Source organism: Ostrea edulis, chromosome 5 (genome assembly GCF_947568905.1).
Source record: "Ostrea edulis chromosome 5, xbOstEdul1.1, whole genome shotgun sequence".
Lineage (NCBI taxonomy): Eukaryota > Metazoa > Mollusca > Bivalvia > Ostreida > Ostreidae > Ostrea > Ostrea edulis.
Genome location: NC_079168.1, coordinates 10,740,910 through 10,767,501, shown reverse-complemented (window position 1 = coordinate 10,767,501; position 26,592 = coordinate 10,740,910). Strand labels below are relative to the sequence as shown.

At 36.9% G+C, this 26,592-nt stretch overlaps 2 protein-coding genes and 1 long non-coding RNA gene across 8 annotated transcripts in view; 2 read left to right on the top strand and 1 right to left on the bottom strand.

Annotated features, from left to right (window-relative positions):
• The first annotated feature begins 1,444 nt into the window (after window positions 1-1,444).
• Window positions 1,445-4,231, top strand: LOC125651338 (uncharacterized protein K02A2.6-like). Its single transcript, XM_048879903.2, has one exon. It carries the CDS (start codon window positions 1,445-1,447, stop codon window positions 4,229-4,231), a length of 2,787 nt encoding a protein of 928 aa, XP_048735860.2.
• A 15,842-nt stretch (window positions 4,232-20,073) lies between these two features.
• LOC130055127 (uncharacterized) lies at window positions 20,074-20,844 on the top strand. Its single transcript, XR_008803383.1, has 2 exons — window positions 20,074-20,510; window positions 20,653-20,844. It is a non-coding gene; the product is annotated as an uncharacterized LOC130055127 (long non-coding RNA).
• Window positions 20,845-22,347: 1,503 nt separating this feature from the next.
• Window positions 22,348-26,592, bottom strand: part of LOC125650083 (furin-like protease kpc-1) — a 54,899-nt gene continuing 50,654 nt past the window's right edge. For all 6 annotated transcript variants that reach the window (XM_048878037.2, XM_048878040.2, XM_056166646.1 and 3 more), the window contains one exon: window positions 22,348-26,226. In XM_048878037.2, the coding sequence (XP_048733994.2) occupies window positions 25,613-26,226 (614 nt within the window). In that variant the 3' untranslated portion in view covers window positions 22,348-25,612. The remainder of the gene's footprint in view (window positions 26,227-26,592) is intronic.

The window sequence follows — 26,592 nt, the reverse complement described above, 5'->3', positions numbered from 1 at the left end:
AAATGTTATTATTCATTTATTTTTAATATATTCGATCAGTGCATACTATCTATTCAAGATTTATTACTGCATTCAGGTACTCTTCACACAATTGCTCTGAAAAAATATAGTTCCATTCATGATCAGCAGATACAACATTACAGCAATTGTTTAGAATATCGATGTGTATGTAATACGCAGAAGAAAACAAAATTAACGTCAAATGATTTTAAGAAAAATCACTTTTTCACCAGAAATATAAATAAGAAGTATTCATATTTCTACGCTAGCTGCCTCCTCAGTGTTTTTCACGAAAATAGATGTTATATCCGGAACTTTATGTGGTTAATTTGGTTGGTTTTGCTACTACTGTTAACTGCGTATGAATCAAAATTAGTTCACAATGGCTGAGCTGTGTTGATACCATGTGCGTACATGTATTCTGAAAATACACGCAAACAACACAACAAATTGGCGACGAGGTGAAACATTTAAGTGCAGAAAACGTTCCGTTCTTGTCTGGATTTATAACTCGTTCCTTAAACCGGATCTGCAGTGATAATTCGCAAGGATGGCGGCACTAGGATTAATTGGAAAAATTGACCCCTTCGATGAGACAATCGAACCGTGGGAAAGTTACGTTGAGCGCTTTGAACAGTACTTCGAAGTCAACGAAATAGATGCAGGAAAGAAGGTACCGTCGTTATTATGTCTTATTGGTGGAAAATTGTATTCTTTGTTACGTGACCTAACTTTTCCTGACAAGCCTGCAGCAAAATCTTATGGAGAACTTGTGACTCTACTAAATAACCACTTGTCCCCGAAACCCCTTAGCACGGCAGAGCGCTTCCGTTTTGACAAGCGTGATCAAAAGGAGGGAGAGACGATAGCTGAGTATATAGCTCAACTAAAGAAACTTACGATTCATTGTGATTTTAATGCATCGCTGAACGAGAAACTTCGAGACCGATTAGTTTGTGGTATGAGACATGCCCACATTCAAAAGCGTTTGCTATCGGAAAAAGACTTATCTTTCGGAAAAGCAGTGGAAATCAGTCTTGCAATGGAATCAGCTGCCAAGGACGCTACAGAATTACAGTCAAGGAACAAGACAGAGACCGGGGCAGTAAACAAACTTCAAACACGTGCGACTCCCAGGAATAAACATTCTAAGTCGAACGATTACAGAAAAGATACGGTGCGATGTTACAGATGTAACGGAGGCGGACACACAGCACAAGACTGTCGATTCAAAGATACGGTGAGCCATAACTGCAACAAACGTGGACACATCAAGAAAGCGTGTCGGTCCAATCCCAAGAAACCTGTTCGTAAGAAACCGATTAGATACGTGGATGAATACCAGGATGATGGTGGTGATTGCATCGCCAGTTTAGAACTAAATAATCTATCAAGTAAAGATATCATCTGGATCAACCTGAAATTGAATGGCATTTCATGACAGATGGAATTGGATACCGGATCGGCTGTCTCAGTGATGGCTGAGGATGAATTCCATAGGAAGTTTGGAAAACAGAAATTTAGAAAACCAGACATGATACTACGAACATATTCAGGAGAACACATTAAACCAGTCGGTTGTGTTAACGTGCAAGTAGAATACAATGACAGTAGTTACGCATTGCCATTGTATGTGGTTCAAAAAGGAGGACCCGCACTTCTTGGCAGGGATTGGCTGAGAAAAATTCCATTGGACTGGAAAGTGATTAAAGAAACACATGCCATGCACTCTGTGAAGGTGACGAGCATCAGTGAAATTATGGACAAATACAAAGACGTATTTAACGATGATGTTGGTACTTTGAAGGGTATCACAGCGAAGCTGTCTCTCAAAGAAAACAAACCCAAGTACGTCAAAGCTAGGACTGTACCATTTTCATTGCGAGCAAAAGTTGAGGAGGAACTTGAGAGGTTGGAAGCAGAAGGTACTCTTACGAAAGTTCAACACAGTGAATGGGCGACCCCGATTGTACCCGTATTAAAGAAAAACGGCAGTGTGAGAATCTGTGGTGATTTTAAAGTGACATTAAATCCAGTACTTAATGTTGATCAATATCCGCTACCAAAAATTGATGACATTTTTGCCAACATAAATGGAGGATCACAATTCTCCAAGATCGACTTGAAACAAGCATACCTGCAACTTCCAGTGGACGAAGAATGCAAAGAGCTATTGACCATCAACACACACCGTGGGTTATATCGCTATAACCGGATGGCATTTGGAATTGCATCAGCACCAGCAATCTGGCAACGAACGATCGAGCAGATTTTACAGGGGGTTCCTGGAACACAATGTATCCTAGATGATATGGTGATCACAGGGAAAACAGATGAAGAGCATCTACAAAACTTAGAAAAAGTGTTGCAGAGACTTAGTGAATACGGTTTGTGTGCGAACTTAAACAAGTGTGAATTTTTCAAAGAGAACATCACATTCTGTGGACACGTCATTGATAGACATGGTCTACACAAGACACCAGAAAAGGTTGATGCTATTGTCAAGGCACCATCACCCTCCGACGTGTCGCAGCTTAGGTCCTTTCTTGGATTGGTGAATTATTATGGGAAATTCTTACCGGATTTGGCAACTGTACTTGGACCTTTACACAAGTTGCTGCAGAAGGACTGTCAATGGGAATGGACTGAAGCCTGTGAGGAGTCTTTCAACAAGGTCAAGGACTTGGTTGCTTCAGATATGGTGTTGACGCACTACAGTCCAGATCTGCCTATTTCGTTAGCATGTGATGCATCGCCATATGGACTTGGCGCAGTGATTTCACATGAGTTACCGGATGAAACCGAGAAACCAATTGCATTTGCTTCTCGTTCTCTTGCGCCTGCAGAGAAGAACTACTCCCAAATTGATAAAGAAGCCTTAGGAATTATCTGGGGAATCAAGAAGTTTCACGCTTATTTGTTTGGAAGAAAATTCAAGTTGATCACAGATCATCAGCCCTTGATTCATATATTCAATCCTCAGAAAGGTGTACCAGTGACTGCATCATCACGATTACAGCGTTATTCTCTATTCTTGTCAGCATACAACTATGAGATCGGATTCAGGAAAACGTCCAAGCATGCTAATGCAGATTCAATGTCGCGACTACCCTTGGAAAGCACAGAGTCTGACTTATCCATAGACTTGGTGGACGCATTTCACATTGGACAGATTGAATGTCTACCAGTTTCCAGTAGAAGGATTCAACAGGAAACTCGGAATGATGTAATTCTCGGACGTGTGATGTCATGTGTGAAAAGTGACTGGACACCAAAAGATAAAGAGGGGGATCTGGCACCATTTCATGCACGCAGAAATGAACTATGTATACATCATGGATGTGTGATGTGGGGTGTGAGAGTGATCATACCTGCCAAACTCAGAGACCAAGTGTTATTCCAAATACATGAAGGACATCTGGGTGTTGTCAAGATGAAAACTTTAGCCAGAAGTTTCTGTTGGTGGCCAGGCATTGATCAGGATATTGAGACCGTGGCCAAGAAATGTCATGGGTGTCAGCAGAATCAGAATGCACCCAAAGGAGCACCATTGAATGCATGGGAGTGGCCCACGAAACCATGGGATAGAGTCCACATAGATTTCGCCGGACCTTTCCTAGGATCTATGTTCCTGATAATGGTGGATGCACATTCGAAGTGGCCGGAGGTGATCAAAATGAGTACGACCACATCAGCGTCCACAATTGACGTTTTGAGAACAGTTTTCGCCCGAAACGGACTTCCAGCAACTCTTGTGAGTGACAATGGGCCGCAATTTACGTCGAGGGAGTTCGAAGATTTTGTTGATGCCAATGGCATTAAACACATCAAAACTTCACCATATCACCCATCCAGTAATGGACTTGCCGAACGCTTCGTACAAACATTCAAACAAGCCATGAAATGCAGCAGAAGTGACTTGGGTAACATCAAGAAAAAACTGGCAAACTTTCTGTTAGCTTACAGAAATATTCCGCATTGTACTACCAACGAAACTCCAGCTATACTGATGATGGGGAGAGAGTTGAGAACGAAAATGCAGCTGATGAGACCAAATGTCGAATCACATGTTAAACAGAAGCAGCAGGAGATGTGTGCACAGAGAAGTGCGCATAACAGAGAATTTGAACCTGGACAATCGGTAATGATGAGAGATTATCGAGGAAATAACAAATGGATTCCTGGAACTATTGCGCAACGAACAGGACCAGTATCATCGTGTGCAAGTTGACCCGATGACTCAATGGAGGAGACATGCAGATCAAATCGTGGTATCGCAAGTTCCAATGATGACGCCCAGCGTAGAAATTCCAGAGTCAAAACAGTCAAGTGAACCAAGTGGTACATACGTGGATAGTGACGACCAGGAGATGAATGTTCCAGAGTACAGAACATCGCAACCTGTCACACCAGTGAGAACGTCGAAAGTTTCGCAACCGCTTAAGTCCGATGTCACACCAGTGAGAACATCGAAAGTTGTTCGTACACCCCGAAAAGCCATGCCTATTGCACAGGAGAAACGATATCCAGTTCGGATCCGCAAACCAAAGATCATGGAAGATTTCGTATACTCTGGTGCTCAGAAGACCAATACCTGATATGTGTGTGTAGGAATAAGTTGTACTGTGTTTAGGGGCATAATAATCCCCTGTACAACTCTGTGTGTTTATTTCAAACTCTACTCAATAGTCATACATTTTGTTGTTGGTTATTTTGATATTAACATGTGTATAGATAATACATCTATGTTTGTGTGTTGTGATGGACATGTTCTTAAAATATAGACTATATTCAGTGAATTCAATCAATGACACTTTACCCTTGGACATTTTCATTTTGGCAGTATAAAGTTTAACGTAATTGACAAATGTATGTACATCAATCTTAAGGGGGAGAAGATGTTATATCCGGAACTTTATGTGGTTAATTTGGTTGGTTTTGCTACTACTGTTAACTGCGTATGAATAAAAAGTAGTTCACAATGGCTGAGCTGTGTTGATACCATGTGCGTACATGTATTCTGAAAATACACGCAAACAACACAACAATATATATAGGCCATTCTTCGATTGACAATTATTTTCCTTTCATGATTATTGTTCGTTGATTATCATACAATTTCTTCTGAGAGAGAATGTTAATTATTAAATTTGTGTGTGTGTTTTTTCTTTTTTATAAGGATTTATATGTATAACAGAGCACTTCTGGTAAATGCCGATGATTTTGACATCGGCATTTGTCTTATACAATACGTACGACTACAAGTTATCGACCGTTATAAACAAGCATGACTATGGAACGCCGCAGCTGTCTTAAGACTATAAAATATGCAACATATTGTCACTGATATATAATATCAAGTTTATTCCTTATTCAATGGGTCTATTCTTTATACCATTAAGGCCATTTTTTATATCATTACGTCTACTTGATATAATATGTAGTGAAAAACCAATAACATGATGTCAAATCAATGTATTACATAGGTAGATATACATAATATTCAATCTAAACGTTATAAGATGACGTCAAAACAACATGTCATTCCGTCGTTTTAAACAACGACATCAAACACACACAATATCAAGTCTATCCTCTGTATCATCAAGTTCATTTATTATGGCATATAGTGAAAAAACGCAAATATGATTTCAGAACAATACATCATTAAATCCATACTGACGCTTTGTCAACACGGCTTCATAGACGCTGGTATTAATTAAATATATGTAATCAGAGCAGAGGAAAACAACTGAACAGAAAAGAGAATAAATGTGATATCTAAAGGAAAACATGTTACCACTGGTAACGGTAGTTTTGAAAGACAAAAGGCTATCAAATCATTTTATTAAAGTAATACATATATGTGGGCTTTTCCAACTTCTAAAAATATAACACATGTAAAAAATGTACGAATGACGAGTGGTTTTTTTTTTTTTTTTTTGGTTTTTTTTTTTCTTTTTTCTTTTTCCTTTTTTAAAGGTACTCAACTTATCAACATTTAAATTGCAGTTTATGTGATTTCTGCTTGTTGTCAGTGAACAAAGTAAAGAAACACGTGTAAAAAAAATTTACATCTGCAATATTCACTGCAAGACAGCTCGGTAATTGCGTTGATGAGGTACTAGGTGATACTTTGCATGGAAAAAAAAGTTTACGCAGAAAAGTTTATTTAAGTCTCTCGTTTACGAAATTCCCTGCAATTCAAAATGATTCCCATGGTTTTTTGGTTTTTTTTTCAATATATAATTGAAATTTATTAAGGCAATGTATACATTTCTTGTTGAATAAGTGCATAGGTTGTGATCCTCATGTACAAAATTTATGAATTCATAAAGATAAGAAAATACAAATATAACCATAACAGAGAAAATTTTGAAAAATAGGAGGGGTGGATTAAAAGTTTGGAAGTGAGATATTTCTACTAATTATTTTTTTTTATCAGAAAAGGGGACACACATTTGATTCTGGGGTGGGCATTTTTTCAATTAAAAAAGAAATAACATAATTGGGCAATTTATTTTCTAGGAAATAAAATTAGATGGGGAGGGGGATATCATAATAAATATCTACATAGTGATTTTCACCTTCTTGATTTTTGCATTACTCTATATATGTATTTTTCAGCTAATATAAAGACAAGATTTTAAATTATCCTTCTTTAGTATTGTTCATGTAATTGTACATTTTTTTCAAGGTTAAAAGGTCAAGGACAGGTGTGCATGTTTGCTAGTGGAGCAAGACTGTCACAGTATTTGCTACGAGTAAATTAAAAGTCGAATTTCTTGGATATGGGGTAACCCATACCCATATCTATTCTTGTATATGTTATGATTCTGTAATTTTGATACAAATGAGTAGCATGGTATTTGCCATGTATTTAATATAGTACAAACATGATATTGTTAACAGATATCATATGTTTGTTCCATATTGATCATTGTGATTTTCTTTATGCTGCATATGTGAAATAGCTACATTAACCAAGTGTAGTCCGAATTCATTCTGTCATACGTACGTCGAAAAGTATAAAGGAGACAAACTATTGTTATGGAACATATGTTTGACAATCCATTAGTTTACCTTATCATATAATCAGAGTATAATGCAGCTTTAGTCATAGTTTGATTAATGTTTATTATTGTATTCGATCGTTTTGAATTATGGCGCGATAATTGGATTCGATGTTCCGTATTCTCCGGGTGTTTTCCGAATATTTTCGAACTATTTCCTATTAAATATTCTTGAAGTATGGCACCAAATACGATTGTATCTGATGTCATTTGACAGCTGGGTGACGTACATAAAGTAGATAAATACGGAGGAATCCTCGGGAGACGTTAGTTTCAGTCGAGACTTCCAAGGAAGGTGAAATCATAAGCTCTCGATAGCAAAGTTGATAAAGTCTCTCAGTACCATATGATGCTCCAAGAGGTGGGCATTGGGGAATTTCGTTGGGCAATTGTCACTTTATATTTTTAAAGTTAATGATTGACATCTGTTTGTGTATATCGACACCCCAGTGGGATACTTAGTTCCAAGTTATGTTGATTGAGATTCTCAGTTAGTGCGTTCTAGCTATACCTGTCGTCCGTTATGAAATTGAATCAGCACACTTTTATAATTGTGGTCTCCAGCACTTTGTGCCCGATTTATTTCAACACTTATATTATAATCGGTCATCAGCTTGGGGGAGAGGGGGGGGGGGTTGACTTTTATTACAGGTAAATCGATGGGTGGCTTTCCAGGAGGATTCAGTGCTGATTTCCGTTTCTTTTCTTTGTATGTACTTTTGTATATCAAATAAATTATATAATTTCATAATTCATTGTTTTTCCTTCAGCGTTCAGTAATAGTTAGGAGACCCACATGTTATGTCTACTTAGGGAAAACTTTACGAGCGCAGTAGTTAAAGAAATAATTTAGTATGAAAATACTAAAGATGGAAAAAGAAACAACACACACAAATCAGTAAAAATAATCAAATTTAAAGTGGAAAATATATTATTTTATTCTTACTTTTTTCAAAGGCCAAGTAGTGTATGAAAGTAATATGCTGACGACTACACACATAGGAAATATGTCGCATATGTTTGTTCAAAATTTTTAGCATGATAACTTAATGTCAATCTGAACAATTTAGAGTGGCATATATCTGCCCCCTGGATGCAGGATAAATTATATCAACTTGCGAGAAAAGCATGTCAAAATGCAAGATAATTATGTTGCCATGCGAATCGGATTTTAATCTTTATAAATTTACTTACTACTTACTAACGCCAGTATCTGACATCCTACATTCAAGATGCAACTTTATAGCGAGCGAAGCTCGCTCCAATGATTACACATATGAGTCACCAATCGTAACTACTCGGCTATTTCCGTAACCGCAAATGAACCTCGTATGTGGATCGACGCCATCAGAGTTGGTTGTTACGTATACATAAACGTAACTTTGACGTCACAGTCGTACGTTACACTATGAAACGTGAACTTTCAAATGCATCTAAGATATTATACACATCTAAGGTATTGTACCACTATCAATTTCCACTTACATGTTATGTATTAGAGTGAATAAGACGTTAATGATACCAAAACTGAATCTATGGTGAAAATATAAATAACATAATATTCAGGGATTCGGTTCTGGCCTTTTAACTCTCATCCACGGGCGCGTTTCCGGCGAAGAAATGCATCGATTTGATGCAATTCTTGCGCCGATCCACGTCCGAGTCTTCTTACCGGTTACGGAAAAAGACGAGCGCGTGATCCGATTGATGAGTCACGTGATTTGCTCTTCTTCAGCTGAAAAAAGATGAGTATTACCCATAATGCTTCTGCAAAAATGTCGCCGTCACTGCGGTATACTTCATTGACAAACCGTAATTAAAATAATTAGATTGTTTAGAAAGTACAATTAACGTTTTTAAATTCCAGACAAGCTTTCTCATAGCTTCAAACGTTTTGTTTTTGCTTGGTTTGAGAGAAGAAAAAACATTGCAGCTAATATGACGTCACAATTTGTAACTGTTTACACCAAGCGCGTTATATTTCCCGCGTTAAATGAAGAGGCGGATAAAAGTCGTGTTGCAAGATGTTAGTGGGCTTCACTCGTCTCAACGGTCACACCGTACAACATATTAATTATATGGGTATGCGACTTGTTTATGTTGACATGCGACGTATTTATGTCAAAATGTGAGTTAAGTCAACATGCAACTTACTTTTGTGGACATGCAACTTATCTTACATGTTGACATAGATAAGTCGCATGTCAATAAGTACAGTTGTATGTTGCATGTCAACTTAATCAACCCGCATGTCGACATGAATAAGTCGCATGTAAACATTATTATCTCACATGTTGACATGAATAGATCGCATTTTGACGTAAATAAATCGCATGTTGATAAGATTGAGTCGCATGTCAAAGTAAAATGACAATTATGTTGGATCTGTCGTATATAACACATGTGTCTGGGAAACATGTTTATTCAATCATACTCATCAGGATGCTTATCATAATCATCATCATGCATTGTATTAAACGCTTGACTGACATAGATTACGTAATAGGTAACTTGCACTATGATAATGATAGATAACTTGTACTTTAAATATGTCACATCTCCCTTTCTTTCAAGAACATAAATTTTCAATTACCAACTGATAATGAAAACAACAAATGTTTGAATAGTCATTTGAAATAATTCAAGGTGTAAATATTTAACAGATAATAGCATTGATCACCAAGGAATCCTCCAGAATGAATTGGAATATTTGATGCTCTATCTGAGCCACTAAAATAAATTCACATTCACAATTTCACAAATGCACATAATCCTATTCGTCACGAAACCTTAATGGCTTTTTCACTTCACGCCCAGATTTTGTTTTCACCGAATTTGGCATTACTTCACATCTGGATCCTGATTCCACGGTGCTTGGTCCAGTTGGAATACTTTTTTCTCGGCTGCAGGTCTTCCTCCTTTGCTTTCTCTATATGAGGACTGCCTGGTTTGAGTGTTTGTGTTCCTTTCCCTTTATCAGGATTCTTGGGCTGTACGGTACATTCACCGCGGTACGGTTTGAGGTCAAAGTCTTCCTCTATGGTCACATCTTCATGAACTGATTTCGTAGATTTTAAGTCACGTCTGTTCCTGTGGTACTTTTTACCATTGCTCGTTTCAACAATATACAAACGAGGGGTTTCATGCTTTTCCACAACAGATCCATGCATCCATTTTTCGTTGTACTTGATCATCACATTTTCTCCTTGAACTAATGGTTTCAAGTCAGATGCTGGGAAATGCCGATCAAATTTCCTTTTCTGCTTAGCCTGACGAGTCATGAGGCTCTCTCTGACGAATTCTGCATTCTGTGGTTTCAACAGAGTTGATGAAACAGGTAATTTCGTTTGGAGTCTCCTAGATAAGAATAGCTGAGCTGGTGATAATCCAAGTTCTTCCAGGGGAGTATTCCGATAATCCAAAATAGCAAGGTAAGGATCCTTTCCTTTTTTAAGCAAGTGTTTTATTATTTGGACCATACGCTCCACTTGTCCATTGGATTGTGGATAGTGAGGGCTTGATGTGACATGACGGAATTCGTATTCCTTTGTGAATTTCCGGAATTCAACACTAGCAAACTGAGGTCCATTATCCGACATGGCTTCATCTGGAATACCATATCTTGCAAATTGGCTCCTAAGGTGTTGAATCACACAGTTGGATGTAGACTGATCTAGTTTTGCTATTTCTGGCCATTTCGAATAACAGTCCACTGATATGAGATACTGGTTTCCACAGAATTCAAACAAGTCCATGGCTATTTTTGACCAAGGTCGGTCTGGGATTTTATGAGGAATAAGGTTTTCCCTTGGATTTTCTCTTTGCTGACAAGCACAAATGCTGCAGTTGGAAATGATGTCTTCAGTGTGGCTTCCCATGGAAGGCCAAAACATAACTTCACGTGCCATAGCTTTGCATTTCACAATGCCTAGATGAGATTCATGAGTTCTTTCCAACATCTCTTTGCGACAGGCTTGCGGTATCACTAGTCGTAAACCCTTGTATATCAAACCATCTATACAAGCAAGTTCATCTCTGTAATTCCAGTAGGTACGTATTTCTGTAGGAAGTTGATCACGTCTCTCTGGCCATCCTTCTAGAATAGCTTTCCTGAGCAACATCATTTCGAGATCTGCTGATACTGCTTTCTGCAATTCAGCATATTTTTCTGGTGTTATTGGTAAGTACGACAAAGCATTGACAGAGAATTCATCAACTAACTTCTCAGTTGTCTCATTCAAGTAATTTCTGGAGAGGTGATCAGCAACTACAAGTGTACTTCCAGGTTTGTATGTAACGTCCAAGTCGTAACATTGTAATGTAAGGACCATCTTCTGCAGACGAGCTGGAATTTCATGTAATGGTTTACAGAAAATGGATTGTAGAGGTTTGTGGTCAGTTTCTACTTGAATTCTTCTTCCATAAACATATTGATGGAATTTCTGACAACCGTACACAATAGCCAATGTCTCTTTTTCTAACTGTGAGTATTTCTGTTGTGTTGTGGTCAGAGCTCGTGATCCATAAGCAACAGGTTTGCCACTTTGAATAACTGCAGCTCCTAGTCCAGTTGAACTGCTGTCCACAGTAAGTAGAACTGGTTTCTCCGCATCAAAGTATGTGAGCACTGGAGTGTTTGTAACCATCTCCTTGAGCTTTTGGAAACTTTGTTGTTTGTCTCCATCCCAATGCCATGACACTTCATTTGAGAGTAACTGTCGCAATGGTGCGGATTCCTTAGATAGATTGGGTAGGAATTTGGCGAGATATTGAATGAATCCCATGAATTTTCTCAACTCCTTCCTGTTACTTGGTGGAATCATTTCAGTCACTGCTTGAATTTTCTCTGGATCTGCCTTCAGTCCTTCACTACTTAAAACATGGCCAACATTAGTTATTTCCTGTTTGCGGAATTCACATTTGTCTGCGTTAAGTTTCAGATTATATTCTCTGGTTCTATTCAAAACTTTCTTCAGTCTTTGATCATGTTCCTTGAGAGTTCTACCCCATATAAGGATATCATCCACAATAACTTCAGCACCTTCGATATCCTCCACCATTCGTGACATCACACTTTGGTAAATCTCTGATGCACAGTTCAGACCAAATGGCATTCTCAAGAATCTAAACCTTCCCAGAGGCGAGTTAAATGTACATAGCTTAGAACTTTCTTCATCCAATTGGATTTGACAGAATCCAGAAATTGCATCCAACTTGGAGAAATATTTGGCACTCGGCATGCGAGAAACTATTTCATCAATAGTGAGCATAGGATAATGAGGTCGCTTTATAGCTGAAATGAGATCTTTCGGATCAAGGCAAAGTCTAACTGAACCATTAGGTTTAATAAGTCACCAAGCTATTAACCCAATCCGTTGGTTCAGACTGTCGAACAATGATTCCCTCCTGTTCCATTGTTTTGAGTTTGTCCTTGACCTTTTGGCGAAGAGCAACAGATATGCGTCTTGGTGGATGTACGACTGGCTGTACGTTTTCCTTTAGGTGTATTTTGTGTTTACCAGGTAAACAGACAATTCCGAGGAATAAATCTGAATAGTTCTTCTGTATGAACTGTTCTGTGAGGTTCTCATCAGTGTCAATAGTTGACTGTGACACACTAAACATTTTCTGTACTAGTCCAATCTCCTGGCTTGAATATGATCCATGTATGGTTGGTGTTTTAACTTCTACCACTTCAAATGGAATGTTGAAAGTTTCCTTGTTAAATGTGCATGGTATCACAATGCGTCCTTTGGATTTCATGGTATGTTCACTGAAATTCTTCAACAAGGCACTCGATTTCTGTATCGATTTTTCGAATTTCAGAGTTTCGAAAACACTGTGACTGACAACATTACATTTGGCTCCGGTGGCCACATGCATGATAACAATTTTGTTATTCACTTTGCACTTCACTGTCCAGTCAGATTCTGGGGGTCACTGAGTTCACATCGTCTATAACACTCATAAATATACCACTACCACCACCACAGTCACTTTCCTCACTTGTACTATCTTCATCTGTATATTCATCTTGCACTAAGTTGATTTTCTTCTGTTTCTGACGTTCCTTTGTTTTCTTTTACCAGTCTAATTGTTGACGTTTAGATTTGCACATACTGGCAAAGTGGTCTGACTTGTGACACAAATTACATGATTGTCATATGGCAGGACATTTATCCTTACGCGAATGCTCATATCCACAGCGGAAACATTTCTTCTGTTTCTCCTTATTTGTGCGAGGTGTGTGTTACCTCTTCTTCATCACCATATTCACATGAGGGTCCTCCTCTATATAGTTCATGGTTTTGAGTTGTTTCTGTGACAGCTCATATGTACGTACTATATCTGTACACTTCTGTAGGGTCAATTCTGATCCTTCTTCTATTAGTTTCTCACGAACTTTCTTTGACTTCACTCCAAACACTATGTGATCCCTTAACATTTCATCTTCAATGGCGTGATCATAACTACAGTCATTGAATAACGCTTTCAGATCAGTATAAAACTGTTCAAATGTTTCATCATCACCTTGGGTGCGACATTTAAACTTGTACCGAGCATATATCACGTTAAGCTTCGGCTTGCAGTATTGTTCAAACTTATCAAAATACACTGACAATGTTTTTTTTGTCATCACCTTGCAAATTCCAGGTCGAATATATATTTCTTCGTTTTTCTCCAACCCATAACATAAGGTAGTTGCACCGCTGCTTCTCATTTTTTTCTTTAAGGGATCTACCGAACATAAATTCACAGTGGGCTTTGAAAGCCTTAAAAGCACTAGGTAAGTCTGCTGACTCCCATGCCATCCGAGGATTTTGTTCCTTATTTGATGCCATCTTGCAAAAATGACGTTAAATTTTTATTAGAACATCTTAAGTAAGCCTAACATACCAGTCTCAGTTGCGGATGCCTTTGTTTGGGTGGGCTTTTTCGAGGATCACTTCTGACACCATGTCATATATAAAACATGTGTCTGGGAAACATGTTTATTCAATCATAATCATCAGGATGCTTATCATAATCATCATCATGCATTGTATTAAACACTTGACTGACATAGATTACGTAATAGGTAACTTGCACTATGATAATGATAGATAACTTGTACTTTAAATATGTCACAGATCTTACATGAACGATGACAGATACTAGCGTTAGTTAAGTAAATTTAGATTTTCAGTAATTTTCTCAAAAAGATTGGTAAATTAATGTCAACATAATTATCTTGCATAGTGACTTAAATAAGTCGCATGTCAACATAATTATCTTGCATGTAGGGGAGGGGGATATGCCACCATAACAATTTATACAAATCATTCGATATGAGTTTGATTCATGTTTAGAAAGTAATGAAGAAATTGACTTTTTAAAGCCTTGTGCTCTAATAGATTTCTTTTTTTGTATTGTAGTGGGTTTTTTCCAGAGTCTATGGCATTAGTATCTGAAATACCTATTACTGTATACACAGTTTCCAAAGGTATAACGCCTAGTGTTTTCATAACAATATTGTGTGATTTCTCCTATGATGTATCATGGCTATGATATTCAGGGAGTGGTTTCATAACGATTTCCTGCTAAGCACCTAGATTTATTCAAATTCCACACTTTATCCATATTTAGGACAAGAGGTGTGAAACTTGCTTTAAGAAAAATTACTTTAAATCACGTGGGTTTGTACGTGACAAAATGTTCGATCTGTAGAAGAAGTCGTCTGAGAATCTATTTGATTGCTTCTTTGTGAATTTAATGGGATAATTGTGATTTTAAATACTAATTCATTGTAAAATGAAATGTTTCATAAACGAACTGTATTGAATTTGAATAATTTCGCTATTTATATGATGAATTTCCCCTTCTGAGGTCTCCCTGAATTATTATTAACCAATCAGAATTCACTTGAACGTTATTTTTGTGTGGGAGAAGGCGCCAATTTGAAGAATGCTTATTCCTAGTTTTTCTGGTTCTGCATGGTAATGACCACAATCATCATTATTCTGCCATTGAGAGAGCGCAAGTAAAAATTCAAAACTAACAACTTCAACCTAACACCTGAAGGTTTCAGGTGTTTTGAGAGACACAGTTCCTGGTGGTAATGCGTTCCATTCCCTGATGGTATGTGGGAAGAATGAGAATTTATGATGGAAAGTATTGCTTCAGGCTTGATGGAAGACAAGGTGGTGAGAATGTCTGGTATCAGTCTAATACTGTTGCTCTTGACAATAGCCATTTATTTATGATTTTACATAGCATGGTAAGGTTACATTTAAACATGGTGGCCGATTCGTGTCATTTTTGCATTTCTTCGTTATTTCGATGGGAAAAGACGACATAATTAGTCTCTAATTTGCGGGTTTTCTTTGTCGTCTTTTTGCATGTATTTTTCGACTTTTTGTTTTGACGTCTTTTCGTTATTTCTATAAGTTTCTTCGTTTTGTCGGAGTTTTTTCGCCTCGAAATAACGAAAAAGATGACAAAATGTAAAATGGCACAAATAAGCCACCATATTCAATTAAAGCTTTAAGGATAAGTGTCTGCTCGAAAGCAAAGCAAACTAACCTAAATTGTGACCCGGAAACAAAATGATAGGTTGACTGAACTTTTTGAATTCCGTTTTACCAGTACATCAGTATGATCTGTTCTATTACTATTCCATTGTATATAAATTTGTTGTTGTATATATACTTTATATCTATGAAATGTATGATTCTTGGTCAATAAACAATACAATACAATACTAGTTTTATATGTTCTTTGATGTATATGAGTTCCATATAAACTGAATAATCTGTAGATTTTATTTGTCTATTCTTTATAATCTTACTTTGATGTAAGATTGTTTACGTAGAATTTGCAAATGATTTAACTTGGGGCCAACAGTGATATGTATATAATACTTACAAAATGCTTATTTTAACATTAAAAAAAAAACTTCATTTCTGAAAGTACAGGGCCATTTATCATCAAATTCGATCTGAGAGGTGTTTTTTTTTAAAGTAAGGGGAACTGATATTGTGAATTTCCCCCCGACTAATGCCACCGTCTATCAGTACTATCGGTACTTAAATTTATGAAGCATTTACTGTTTATGTTTATCATTCTACTGATTATACAATTCACGCCATGCTTTCAATGTCTTTATAGATACATTCATAGTACAACCACCTAGACATTTGAAATGTTGTTTTTTCATCACTCGCTCTTCACTTTACGCCATTTGATAGGATGACACGTGTTGCTTTTGCTTGAATTTCTTATTTTAACGTGGTTGCAGGTTTACCAGCGTTTAATTCCACATCAATATAAATATTCCCAAATTCTTCTAGATTCTAAAAATATGATTAAATATCACCATATAATCATTGAGTAATAAGCCATTATTTACGTAAGCGCGCCTACGTTTTCAGCGACACTGAAACTGTGTACGGCACCATCAAATGAGTGTACACAAATTGTGTTCGACTCACGATCAAATTCGAGATCAGATTACCCTGATCCGAAGCCGTTCATGGAACACTTTAGGGCAACACGTGTTACCATATTGATTAGCAAGTGTCACTTGCGTAGTTGTAAAGGTGCCTGGCATCAGGTGTCCAATTAAGTGCATGAAGACAAAGGTGTGACTTCTGTCATTGAACGACGTATAAAATTATTTTTTCGTCTCCTCGATATGTTGTAGTAATATTACAATACTTTGTGTATCGGCCTGGGTAGCTCAGTGGTTAGATCACCTAACTTATAACGCAAGGATCCCGGGTTTATGGAGCGCCAAATTAACATCAACGCAAGGATCCCGGGTTTATGGAGCGCCAAATTAACATCAACGCAAGGATCCCGGGTTTATGGAGCGCCAAATTATCACCAACGCAAATGATTGCAGATTTTATTAATTCATTTATTGTGCGTAATAATTCGCATCAAATCAATTATAAATTACTCTCATCAATTGAATGATTGTGCGCAATAATTGATTTTCATACGCGCATCATTGTAATTTCTCGCGTTACGATAGTATAGCGAGAAATATTTGTCCTAACGACATGTTTAGAATTTCAATAGTGGAAGTGTCGTAGGTTATTTTGAAAAGTTTACATAGCAATAACCAATGAGATTTAAGTATATTATTACGTGTTCGATTGAGAATCTCGGGGCTGTATTGTCACTTTCTAGCGCACGCTCTTCTTGAGCAAGTCAAGTTTTTTTTTATGGCAGATGGACGCCGATAATATGGACTTTTTACATAAAGCTTTAGCGACAGAGGTGAATAGGCAACAAAAAGAGTTATTAAACAGCTTACAGAACATGATGGACTCCAAACTCTCAACATTTCAGCAAAATATTGTCCAAATATCAAATCCGCATTTTAACAAAATTGAGGAAAATCTGAACGAGCATTACTCTTTCCATATTTAAGAAGGAGAACGAGAATCGATCATCAGGCCAGGTTTTTATTAAGTGTATCAATTCCAATATTGCGCGCAATAATTGAATGGATGTGCGATCAATGTGGTGGAGCTCGGTATAAATGATTTCATGACCTCTTAGTCCAGTTGAAGATATCTTTAATTTTTAGCTACGATTTTGTCTAAGGAATTAGTATAAATTCCAAGTACGTGAATTTAGACGTAAACTTTTCATAAACCTCTTACAACGACGTTTAGCATGATGCATGTATGTTTCCGCATTTTGAGCTCTTTCTGATATTTCATATTTTTATAATAGTATATATCTGGTCTTATTAGGCTAACTTCCTATTTCATATACATTTATTTTACAAGACATTTATTTCTGGCAATAATGAAATATATGAAATGCATATATGTCCCCTGCAATGAAATAAATCGATTTCTCAGTACTTCAACAACAACAGATCTAGAACTCCTGAACATAGAGACGTTCTGGACAGACAAACACAGCAATTCTTGTATGGCATACTTTTTGTTTCGCCGCACATGTGTTTCATTTGAGTAACGCAGAATGAATGATAAATTGTCATTGGAAATAAATCGACTACGGCGTGGGTATTTTCTTTAGAGAAGCATAGTCAACAGTGGCTGTGGGATGAAATCAACCACGGCGAGGATAGTTCCACTTGACTGCCTTTGGCAGATAATTTCGATGCTTTTTATTATGCCCCCTTCAAAGAGGGCATATTGTTTTGCACCTGTCGGTCGGTCGATCGGTAGACCACATGTTGTCCGCTCAATATCTTGAGAATCCTTCACTTGATCGTAATGATATTTCATATGTGGGTTGGTTATGAGTAGAAGAGGACCCCTATGGTTTTAAGGTCAAAGGTCAATCTACTCTGGACATAGGAATATACTGTCCGCTCAATATCTTGAGAATCCTTTGCTTGAAAGGCATCAAACTTGGTACACTGGTACATCTTCAGGAGAAGATGATCCCTATTGATTTTGAGGTAACATGGTCAAAGGTCAACGGTGAAACTGGACATAGGAATATACTGTCCGCTCAATATCTTGAGAACCCTTTGCTTGACAGACATCAATGTTGGTACACTGGTACATCTTCAGGAGAAGATGACCCCTATTGATTTTGAGGTCACATGGTCAAACTGGACATAGGAATATACTGTCCGTTCAATATCTTGAGAACCCTTTGCTTAACAGACATCAAACTTAGTACACTGATACATCTTCAGGAGAAGATGACCCCTGTTGATTTTGAGGTCACATGGTCAAAGGTCAAGGGTTAAACTGGATATACATGTAGTAATATATTGTCTCCTATATTTTAAGAATTATTTGCTTGATTGACACCAAACTTGGTGTACTGGTACAGCATAAGGAGTAGATGACCCCTATTGATTTTTAGGTCACATGATCAATCTACTTTTGACATAGGAAGATATTGTCCGCTCAATATTTTGAATTGAGGATACTACTATCAATTAAATGATGTGTGTGTATAACTCTTTTCAATTTTGCACCATGGGGGCATATGTGTTTTACAAACATCTATTGTATTAATAAAGAATGGATGTGCATTTTCCCGTGGGGATCCGGATTAGATTAGGTCCTCAGTACCCCCTTGCTTGTTGTAAGAGGCGACTAAATGGGGCGGTCCTTCGGATGAGACCGCAAAAACCGAGGTACTCTGTCACAGCAGGTGTGGCAAGATAAAGACCCCTCACTGCTCAATGGCCTTAAGCGCCGAGCATAGGCCTAAATTTTGCAGCCCTTCACCGGCAGTGGTGAAGTTTCCATATGAGTGAAATATTATCGAGAGGGACGTTAAACAATGTTTAATGAATGTGCATTTAAACTAGATTATTGAAGGGCAGACCTGCCATGAGGGACTGCAAAGCCAAAATTCATGTCAAAACCAGTGCTTAAATGGGCGTGGATGTGCTGTTCAGGCTAACTTTAAAGGTTAATTTCAATGTTGTAGATAATAAATGGTAAGTTCTAAATTCATATACAGTTGTATAAGTACGACAGAAATTAATTAAAGAAACTTGATACAACAATGTTACTTTTTCCGGAAAATTGTTCTCCCCAATAGGTCTTTTCTAAGATAAGGGTAAGGTGGGGCCAGAATAGGGGGGGGGGATCATAATTTTTTTTTTATTTTTTTTTTACATTGGATTACATAGTAAAGTCTTTAAAAACCTCTTCTATGAACAGCTTGGTAGGTAATGATTAGCCATGTTAATAGACAAGCATCCCCAGGCAGTGCAGATTCCCTGGGGTAGAGTGGGTCACAATAGGATAGAAGTTTTATATACATGCAAGAAAATCTGTAAAATCTTAAGTGTAGCAGGTCCGGATTAGCGAATATGCAAGCATTCTTAGGTAGTGTAAATTGAAGTTTCTTTAAATCAATTCCCCAGCGATAGGTTTGGGCGACAATACGGATTATAAGCTTTATATAGGTAAAATTTTGAACATCGTCAAGTAGTACAGATGCATATTTGTTTGAATAGTGGTCATGGGAGGTAGGGTGGGGCAAAAATAGGGGATTGAAAGACCCACGAATTTTGCTTCAAATACTGGTCACATGGCGAAGGAACTTCAAATTGTCTTCCCGGTTATGAAGTTGTGGTAGAGCATCCTTACCCGTCTGGAATAATAAAATGTTTAATTTATATTATTACATGTGTTCAGTGTTTTTAATTTTACGATAAATAATATCAGCTTAATATGTGCAATAAATACACAAACAGGTTTCCATAGTTGGTATTGAACAACTTTTAATATTTGAGTATTTCCCTTATGGCCAGCTATAGTTTAGGTTGGTTACGGATTGTTTTTCATGGTTCATCGGTTCGTTTCTTAATTATTGGTCACATGACAGTTCTTGGTCAGTGTAAGATTCAGTTTGAATTTAGAAATTGAATTGGGCAGTTGTGTCATACTTTAGTTGAAAACTTTGGACATTTGGACTTACAGACTACAATCTACTAATCAGGTCAGTTACTAATTATGTTAAGGATTTTATGCATAGAGTGAGTGAGAGTAAGAGTAGTATGATTACTTTATTTCTATTTATTTCATAATGAGTGTATTGCTTCAGAAATCTGAGTAATATATATGTTTGTATTAATTGATAGATATACACCAGATCTACACATTACTATAGATCCATCCGGATTCTAATACCACATATTTGGTAAGACTGTGTTATGTATTGTTTAGGTGGTGTTTGATATGTTTGTCTTGCCATTATATGTTCTGGACAGGTTCTTAGTTTAAATGCAGAATATTAAGTAAATTTGATTAATTATGATTTTATATTAATGATGTGATCTGATGAAGAAAAGACAATTCTATTTATGTGATTAATGAAGATTAATATGGAATTATTTCTTTGTCATGTCTGTCCGTGATTTTATGTCGTGTAATATGTAATGTGTGCAAGTTTAATATTTGTTATTACTTGTTGTATAATCTTTTGGATGATATTTATTGGATAACATTTGGATGATCTGTGAATGATGTTATTCTGAGCGATTGTGATAAATAAACCGTGTGACCGGTATACTTGTTTGAGTTATCACCCGGTAACAAAGTGAACACCCTACCCACATTAATACCACAACCGTTTTTAGCTCACCTGAGCTAAAAGCTCAAGTGAGCTTTTCTGATCACCCGTATTCCGGCGTCCGTCCGTCTGTAAACTTTTAACATTTTTGACTTCTTCTCAAAAACCACTGAGCCAATTTCAACCAAAGTTGGCACAAAGCATCCTTAGGTAAAGGGAATTCTAAATTGTTAAAATAAAGTGGCCCTTTACAAGGGGAGATAATCAAGAAAAGGTAAAAATAGAGTAGGGTCATTAAAAAATCTTCTTCTCAAGAACCACTGGGCCAGAAAAGATGAAATTTATAGATAAGCTTTATTAGGTAGTGCAGATTCTAAATTGTTAAAATCATGGCCCCCGGGGGTTGGATGGGGCCACAATAGGGGATCAAAGTCATACAAATATATAGGGAACATCTTTAAAAATCTTCTTCTCAAGAACCACTGAGCCAGAAAAGCTGATATTTACATGAAAGTTTTTTGACATTATACAGATTCAAGTTTGTTGAAATCCTGGCCCGGGGGGTTGGATGGGGCCACAATAGGGGATGAAAGTTTTACATACAAATATATAGAGAAAATCTTTAAAAATATTCTCCTCAAGAACCACTGAGCCAGAAAAGCTGATTTTTACATGAAAGCTTTCTGACATAGTGCAGATTCAAGTTTGTTCAAATCATGACCCCCGGGGGTCGGATGGGGCCACAATAGGGGATCAAAGTTTTACATACAAATATATACACCTTGTAGGGAAATTCTTTAAAAATCTTCTTCCCAAGAACCACTGAGCCAGAAAAGCTGATATTTACATGAAAGCTTTCTGACATAGAGCAGATTCAAGTTTGTTCAAATCATGGCCCCTGGGGGTAGGATGGGGCCACAAAGGGGGGGGGGGTCAAAGTTTTACATACAAATATATAGAAAAAATCTTTAAAATCTTCTTCTCAAGAACCATTGTGCCAAAGAAGTTCACATTTACATGAAAGCTTTCTGACATAGTGTAGATTCAAGTTTGCAAAAACCATGGCCTCAAGGGGTAGGTTGGGGCCATAATAGGGACTATGGTTTTACATGCAAATATATATGGAAAGTCTTCTGATATGGACCAAGGTGACTCAGGTGAGCGATGTGGCCTATGGGCCTCTTGTTATTTGGTTATTGTCGTTTTTTTATATTATCATTATTTTTGCAACAGGTGAAATATCTAAAAGAATAACAACATAATGTTAAAGATCTATTATTTATTGCTCAACATACTGACCATAGTAACATGTCAAATAGCTGACCATGTAAACAGCATAGATTTTATAGGACTCAATTTCATAGAAATTATACACATCTCACAGGAAAATCAAAGGTCCACAGAAAAATGTAACAAAATAGTGTATTATGTACAACAGAAGGAAAATGAGCGAGTCTGACATGCATAATAGCAATTACACCAGCAAAAAGCCGAATCTAAACGACCCCAATTACTTATCAATTTACTCAAGTTCTGAGAGATACCTGACAATGTCTAACTATTTTGCAAAACCTACAATTTCTCAAGACTTTTAGAAAATTTTAGGTCTTAATCAAAATATTCTGCTCACCAATGCACTAGGACTGTGTGTCCTGGTCAATTGGTGTTTTTGCTGTTGCTAAGACTGATTTACGATTACTTGTTCCAATAACGAATCACTTTGTTGAATCTTATCAAACCCTATATCGGCCGAATTCATTGTATACACTACTGAGCAAGTTTCTTAGTCATCAAACAATTTAAACTATACCTAAAACTCAGATTCTGTCTGTAAACCATTCTACATGTAAATAAAAATTGGAGATTCAACTTGAAGTGTTTATGAATGAATAACGCCCCCGACATCAGCAGTAAATGAGACGTTTCCTGTACACAGTTACATGGACCTACAGACACAATGTAACATATCTCTGCTGTAGTTTGTGCTTTACTATGGTAAATTACATCCAACTACTGTATATTACAGATGTCCATTTCAAAAACAATAAAAAATGAACGAATCACTTATGACAGTACTGTACCATTAGAATTAGTCCTCAGCAGATTCACTCTTCTAACAGACCCAGCAAAAGCGATGTGAATTCTAAACTAGTAGCCAAAATCCAGCAATAAAATGTCTCTGGTCCTAGCCTATTCTTGAACATTATTCAAAAGGTTTGACAGGACACTTCTCCTTAGGTACAATGGTGTAGGATCCGAGAGAGAACTTTAATACACATGCAATGACTTCTGAAAGCCTGAATTTGGTCCTTTCATCTGAAAATCCACTCTCTCGTCACCAATTTCAACACGAGAGGCATGGCTCCTAGTTACAAAACATCGCGGTACAGTGAAACCATTAAACATGGCAATGAAGTGACTCTAAACAATTACAACACATTGTTCAAATCAGTACAAAACATCTTAATATCAAATGCTGACAGTGATTGGAGAAATATATGTACGGTGGGTGACAAGAACTTAATAGGCTAATACTTCATTGAAATTAATGCTGCAAACATTATCACAAAAAACAGGTATATACACATAAAAATGATATGCTGTAAAACTTCCAACAAAGTCATTAACTCAATCAAATATCTCAAAAATGCCATTAAAAACTGTTTGGTCAAGATTCTTTGGCTACATCTATATGTTTTTAATTATCAATTAATTCAATTCTGAAGTCTGTAACTTGCAGAAAATCCTAGAAAATGTGTGTATGTCTACGAACATGTGTGTGTCTACGAACATGTGTATGTCTACGAACATGTGTGTGCCTAGGAACATGTGTGTCTACTTTGTTTGATCTGAGTCTAAAACAAAAGCTATATCTCACAACATTAAATTGAACTGGTATCGACGATGAGCTTTCCCCTAAGAGTGGGATCGGAATGCAACACTGCAAATAGCAATGTATTGCACAGTGCAACATGTGGCTGAAGGTTGTTGCTCTTTGTTTTTCTTTATCTTGGATCCCACATTAATTATTTCAAAATGGTCATGATGTTTTTAAAGTTTGACTTTATAATGCAAAACAACTTTCTTTTAAAACTTTTTCTGTATCATTTTGTTTTTTACCATTGTTCTGTATACAAATGTCAAATTTCTGTTACAGCTATTTTTCATTACGCTTCATGTCAATCGATTCAGTATGTCAGAAATCAAAAAATCTCACACGACATGAGCTCTCTTACAGCAGACAAGAGTGTATGGATGGTAAAATTGTTGTTTAACATTGGTTAGTAATGCACCACATCACTGGTGTTCTGACCCTAGATTGAAGAAGGCCACATTTACCTGCATCGGTCACTATTTGTATGTGACTGCCAGTACAGTACACATGTAGACTATCAACCAGAGAGAAAATAAAAACCCAGAACACTTACAATCCCTGAAATTGGAAAAAAAAAAATCTCCCTTAATATGATACTGGTGCCATTCAGTCACCATGAAAAGAGATTCCTATCCCTATTTGAAAACAATACACACATACAAAATACACCAGTATACCCAAAATTTGTGCTTTGAACAGTTGTTTTTAGGATTTCAAATTGATACATGGACAACACATTAGAAAATCAATCTCTCAATGTAAATACAACAGGCCAAAATTACACACAAAGACTCTCACAGCTCAGCATGTATGCTTACAACACATCTAACCACAACTGTTACAGATGAGACCTACATAACTTCATACAGATGCATGCTTTAGCAATTAGAACAAGAGAGAAAATATACCACTTCTCTATTTGTACATAACATTACAATTTCTAAAAAAAAAAAAAACCCACTGTAGCTTTTCTGATGAAGCACAGATAAAACCTCATTTCTGAATGTGGAGCAGTCGCACATTAAGAAACAGACCAGTGAATTGGTTTATTTCAAGTTTACTCCATTTGATCATGTTAAACAAGCAGAAACATTTTTTTTTTTTAAATTTCTTTGAAGCAAATTTCTCTTGAGCATCAGTGGACAGTAAGATAGACAAAATGTGGCTGCTCTCAACAAGATTCACTTGTCTTTCATGAGTTTAGTGAAAATTTGATTTAGAGAGGTACTTAATGTTAATCTTGTTGAAATGGCATTGCAGACAGACACTTGACCTCTGCAACTAACCAATCAGCAGACATAACACTGCATGATCAAATCACTAACTGTAACAATAAGAGAACATTTATACCATGTAAAAAACAGTGAAAATCATAAATAAAAACTGACTGAAATGTCATGAACAATGAAGTTGTTGGTTAAAATAGTCAGCAGAAAATTGCACAACCCTTTCTATTCCAACGTAACACAAACATCGCCTCATCAAGTGCAGCTTGTTTTACAAAACCTGATATCGTGTTTCTTTATTCTAAAAACAAAATCATTTTGGCATCAATATGCACTGATCCAAAACTGAACCTTTGTTGGCAGTAGTAAGGTTTGATTCAGCAGACCTACATGGACAGCAAACAACCGCTAATTCGGATTGACTGTCTTCAAGTTCTGTAGGGCAGTAAATGTCTTGTGTGGTGAGGAACGGGATGATGGCTCACAGGGAGAGGGGGCAGAGGTCTATTCAACATGAATTCATTATCATCATGCCGATAATGAATGTTCCTCACCACTACATTTAAATGGTCGTGTTCGCTCTCACCGCTGTCATTAGCAGACTTTACACCGTCGTATTTCCCCTTTCGCTCGTCAAAATGTCTCTTCTCTTTCCAACACAGAATTCTGTGGTCTCTCGCCTGAAGGATGATAAAAATAATCCCAAACAACAAAATGGCAGAGGTGCATAGGATAATGACCCAGACAAAGAAACTCAACATATCTGGATCCAAGAAGTTCATGATGAGTTTCTTGCGACACAAATTGTCTCGAAGCTCGTAACCTTTATTACATTGAAAGCAGTCCTCCAGATCGGGGCCTTTACAGGTCTTACAGGCCTCATTACAAGGGTTACACTTTCCTTGACGGAAAAAAATAGGCTCCTTTTTGGCTTTTGCTGTGGAGTTTCTTCGTGACATGAAAGTTTCTTTGTCACCATAAAAATATTCTGGGCAGCTTGCAACACATTCATCCTTGTGCTTGTAAAATCCAACTTTACATTCTGAAACAAAATACACCAGGTAAATTTGACAGTTACACCAAATTTCCAAACAATCTGCACGGACACATTGCTTTCTCTGTGCGGACTAATGCCACTACCTATCCTTCCCGTGGATCTACCATGTAACTCTGAATGAATCCCCATTACCATTACCTACTGTGGTTTCATGTCTCATTGGACATCAAGTTTCGTTGTTTTTGTGGTTTGTGTTAGATCACAAAGTCCAGTGATCAATGAAGTACAAACGTTGCTCTTGAAGGAAAATTGATGAAATCACATGAAAATTTAAATCTTCAATGAAAATCATAATTTTCATAGTGTTTCCATTGCATGTAATATTCATAAATGTGTAATGATATTTATTTA

Excerpts from the sequence above, each read along its gene's own strand:
- LOC125651338 (XM_048879903.2), top strand. The coding sequence starts at position 1,445 with ATGGAATTGGATACCGGATCGGCTGTCTCAGTGATGGCTGAGGATGAA.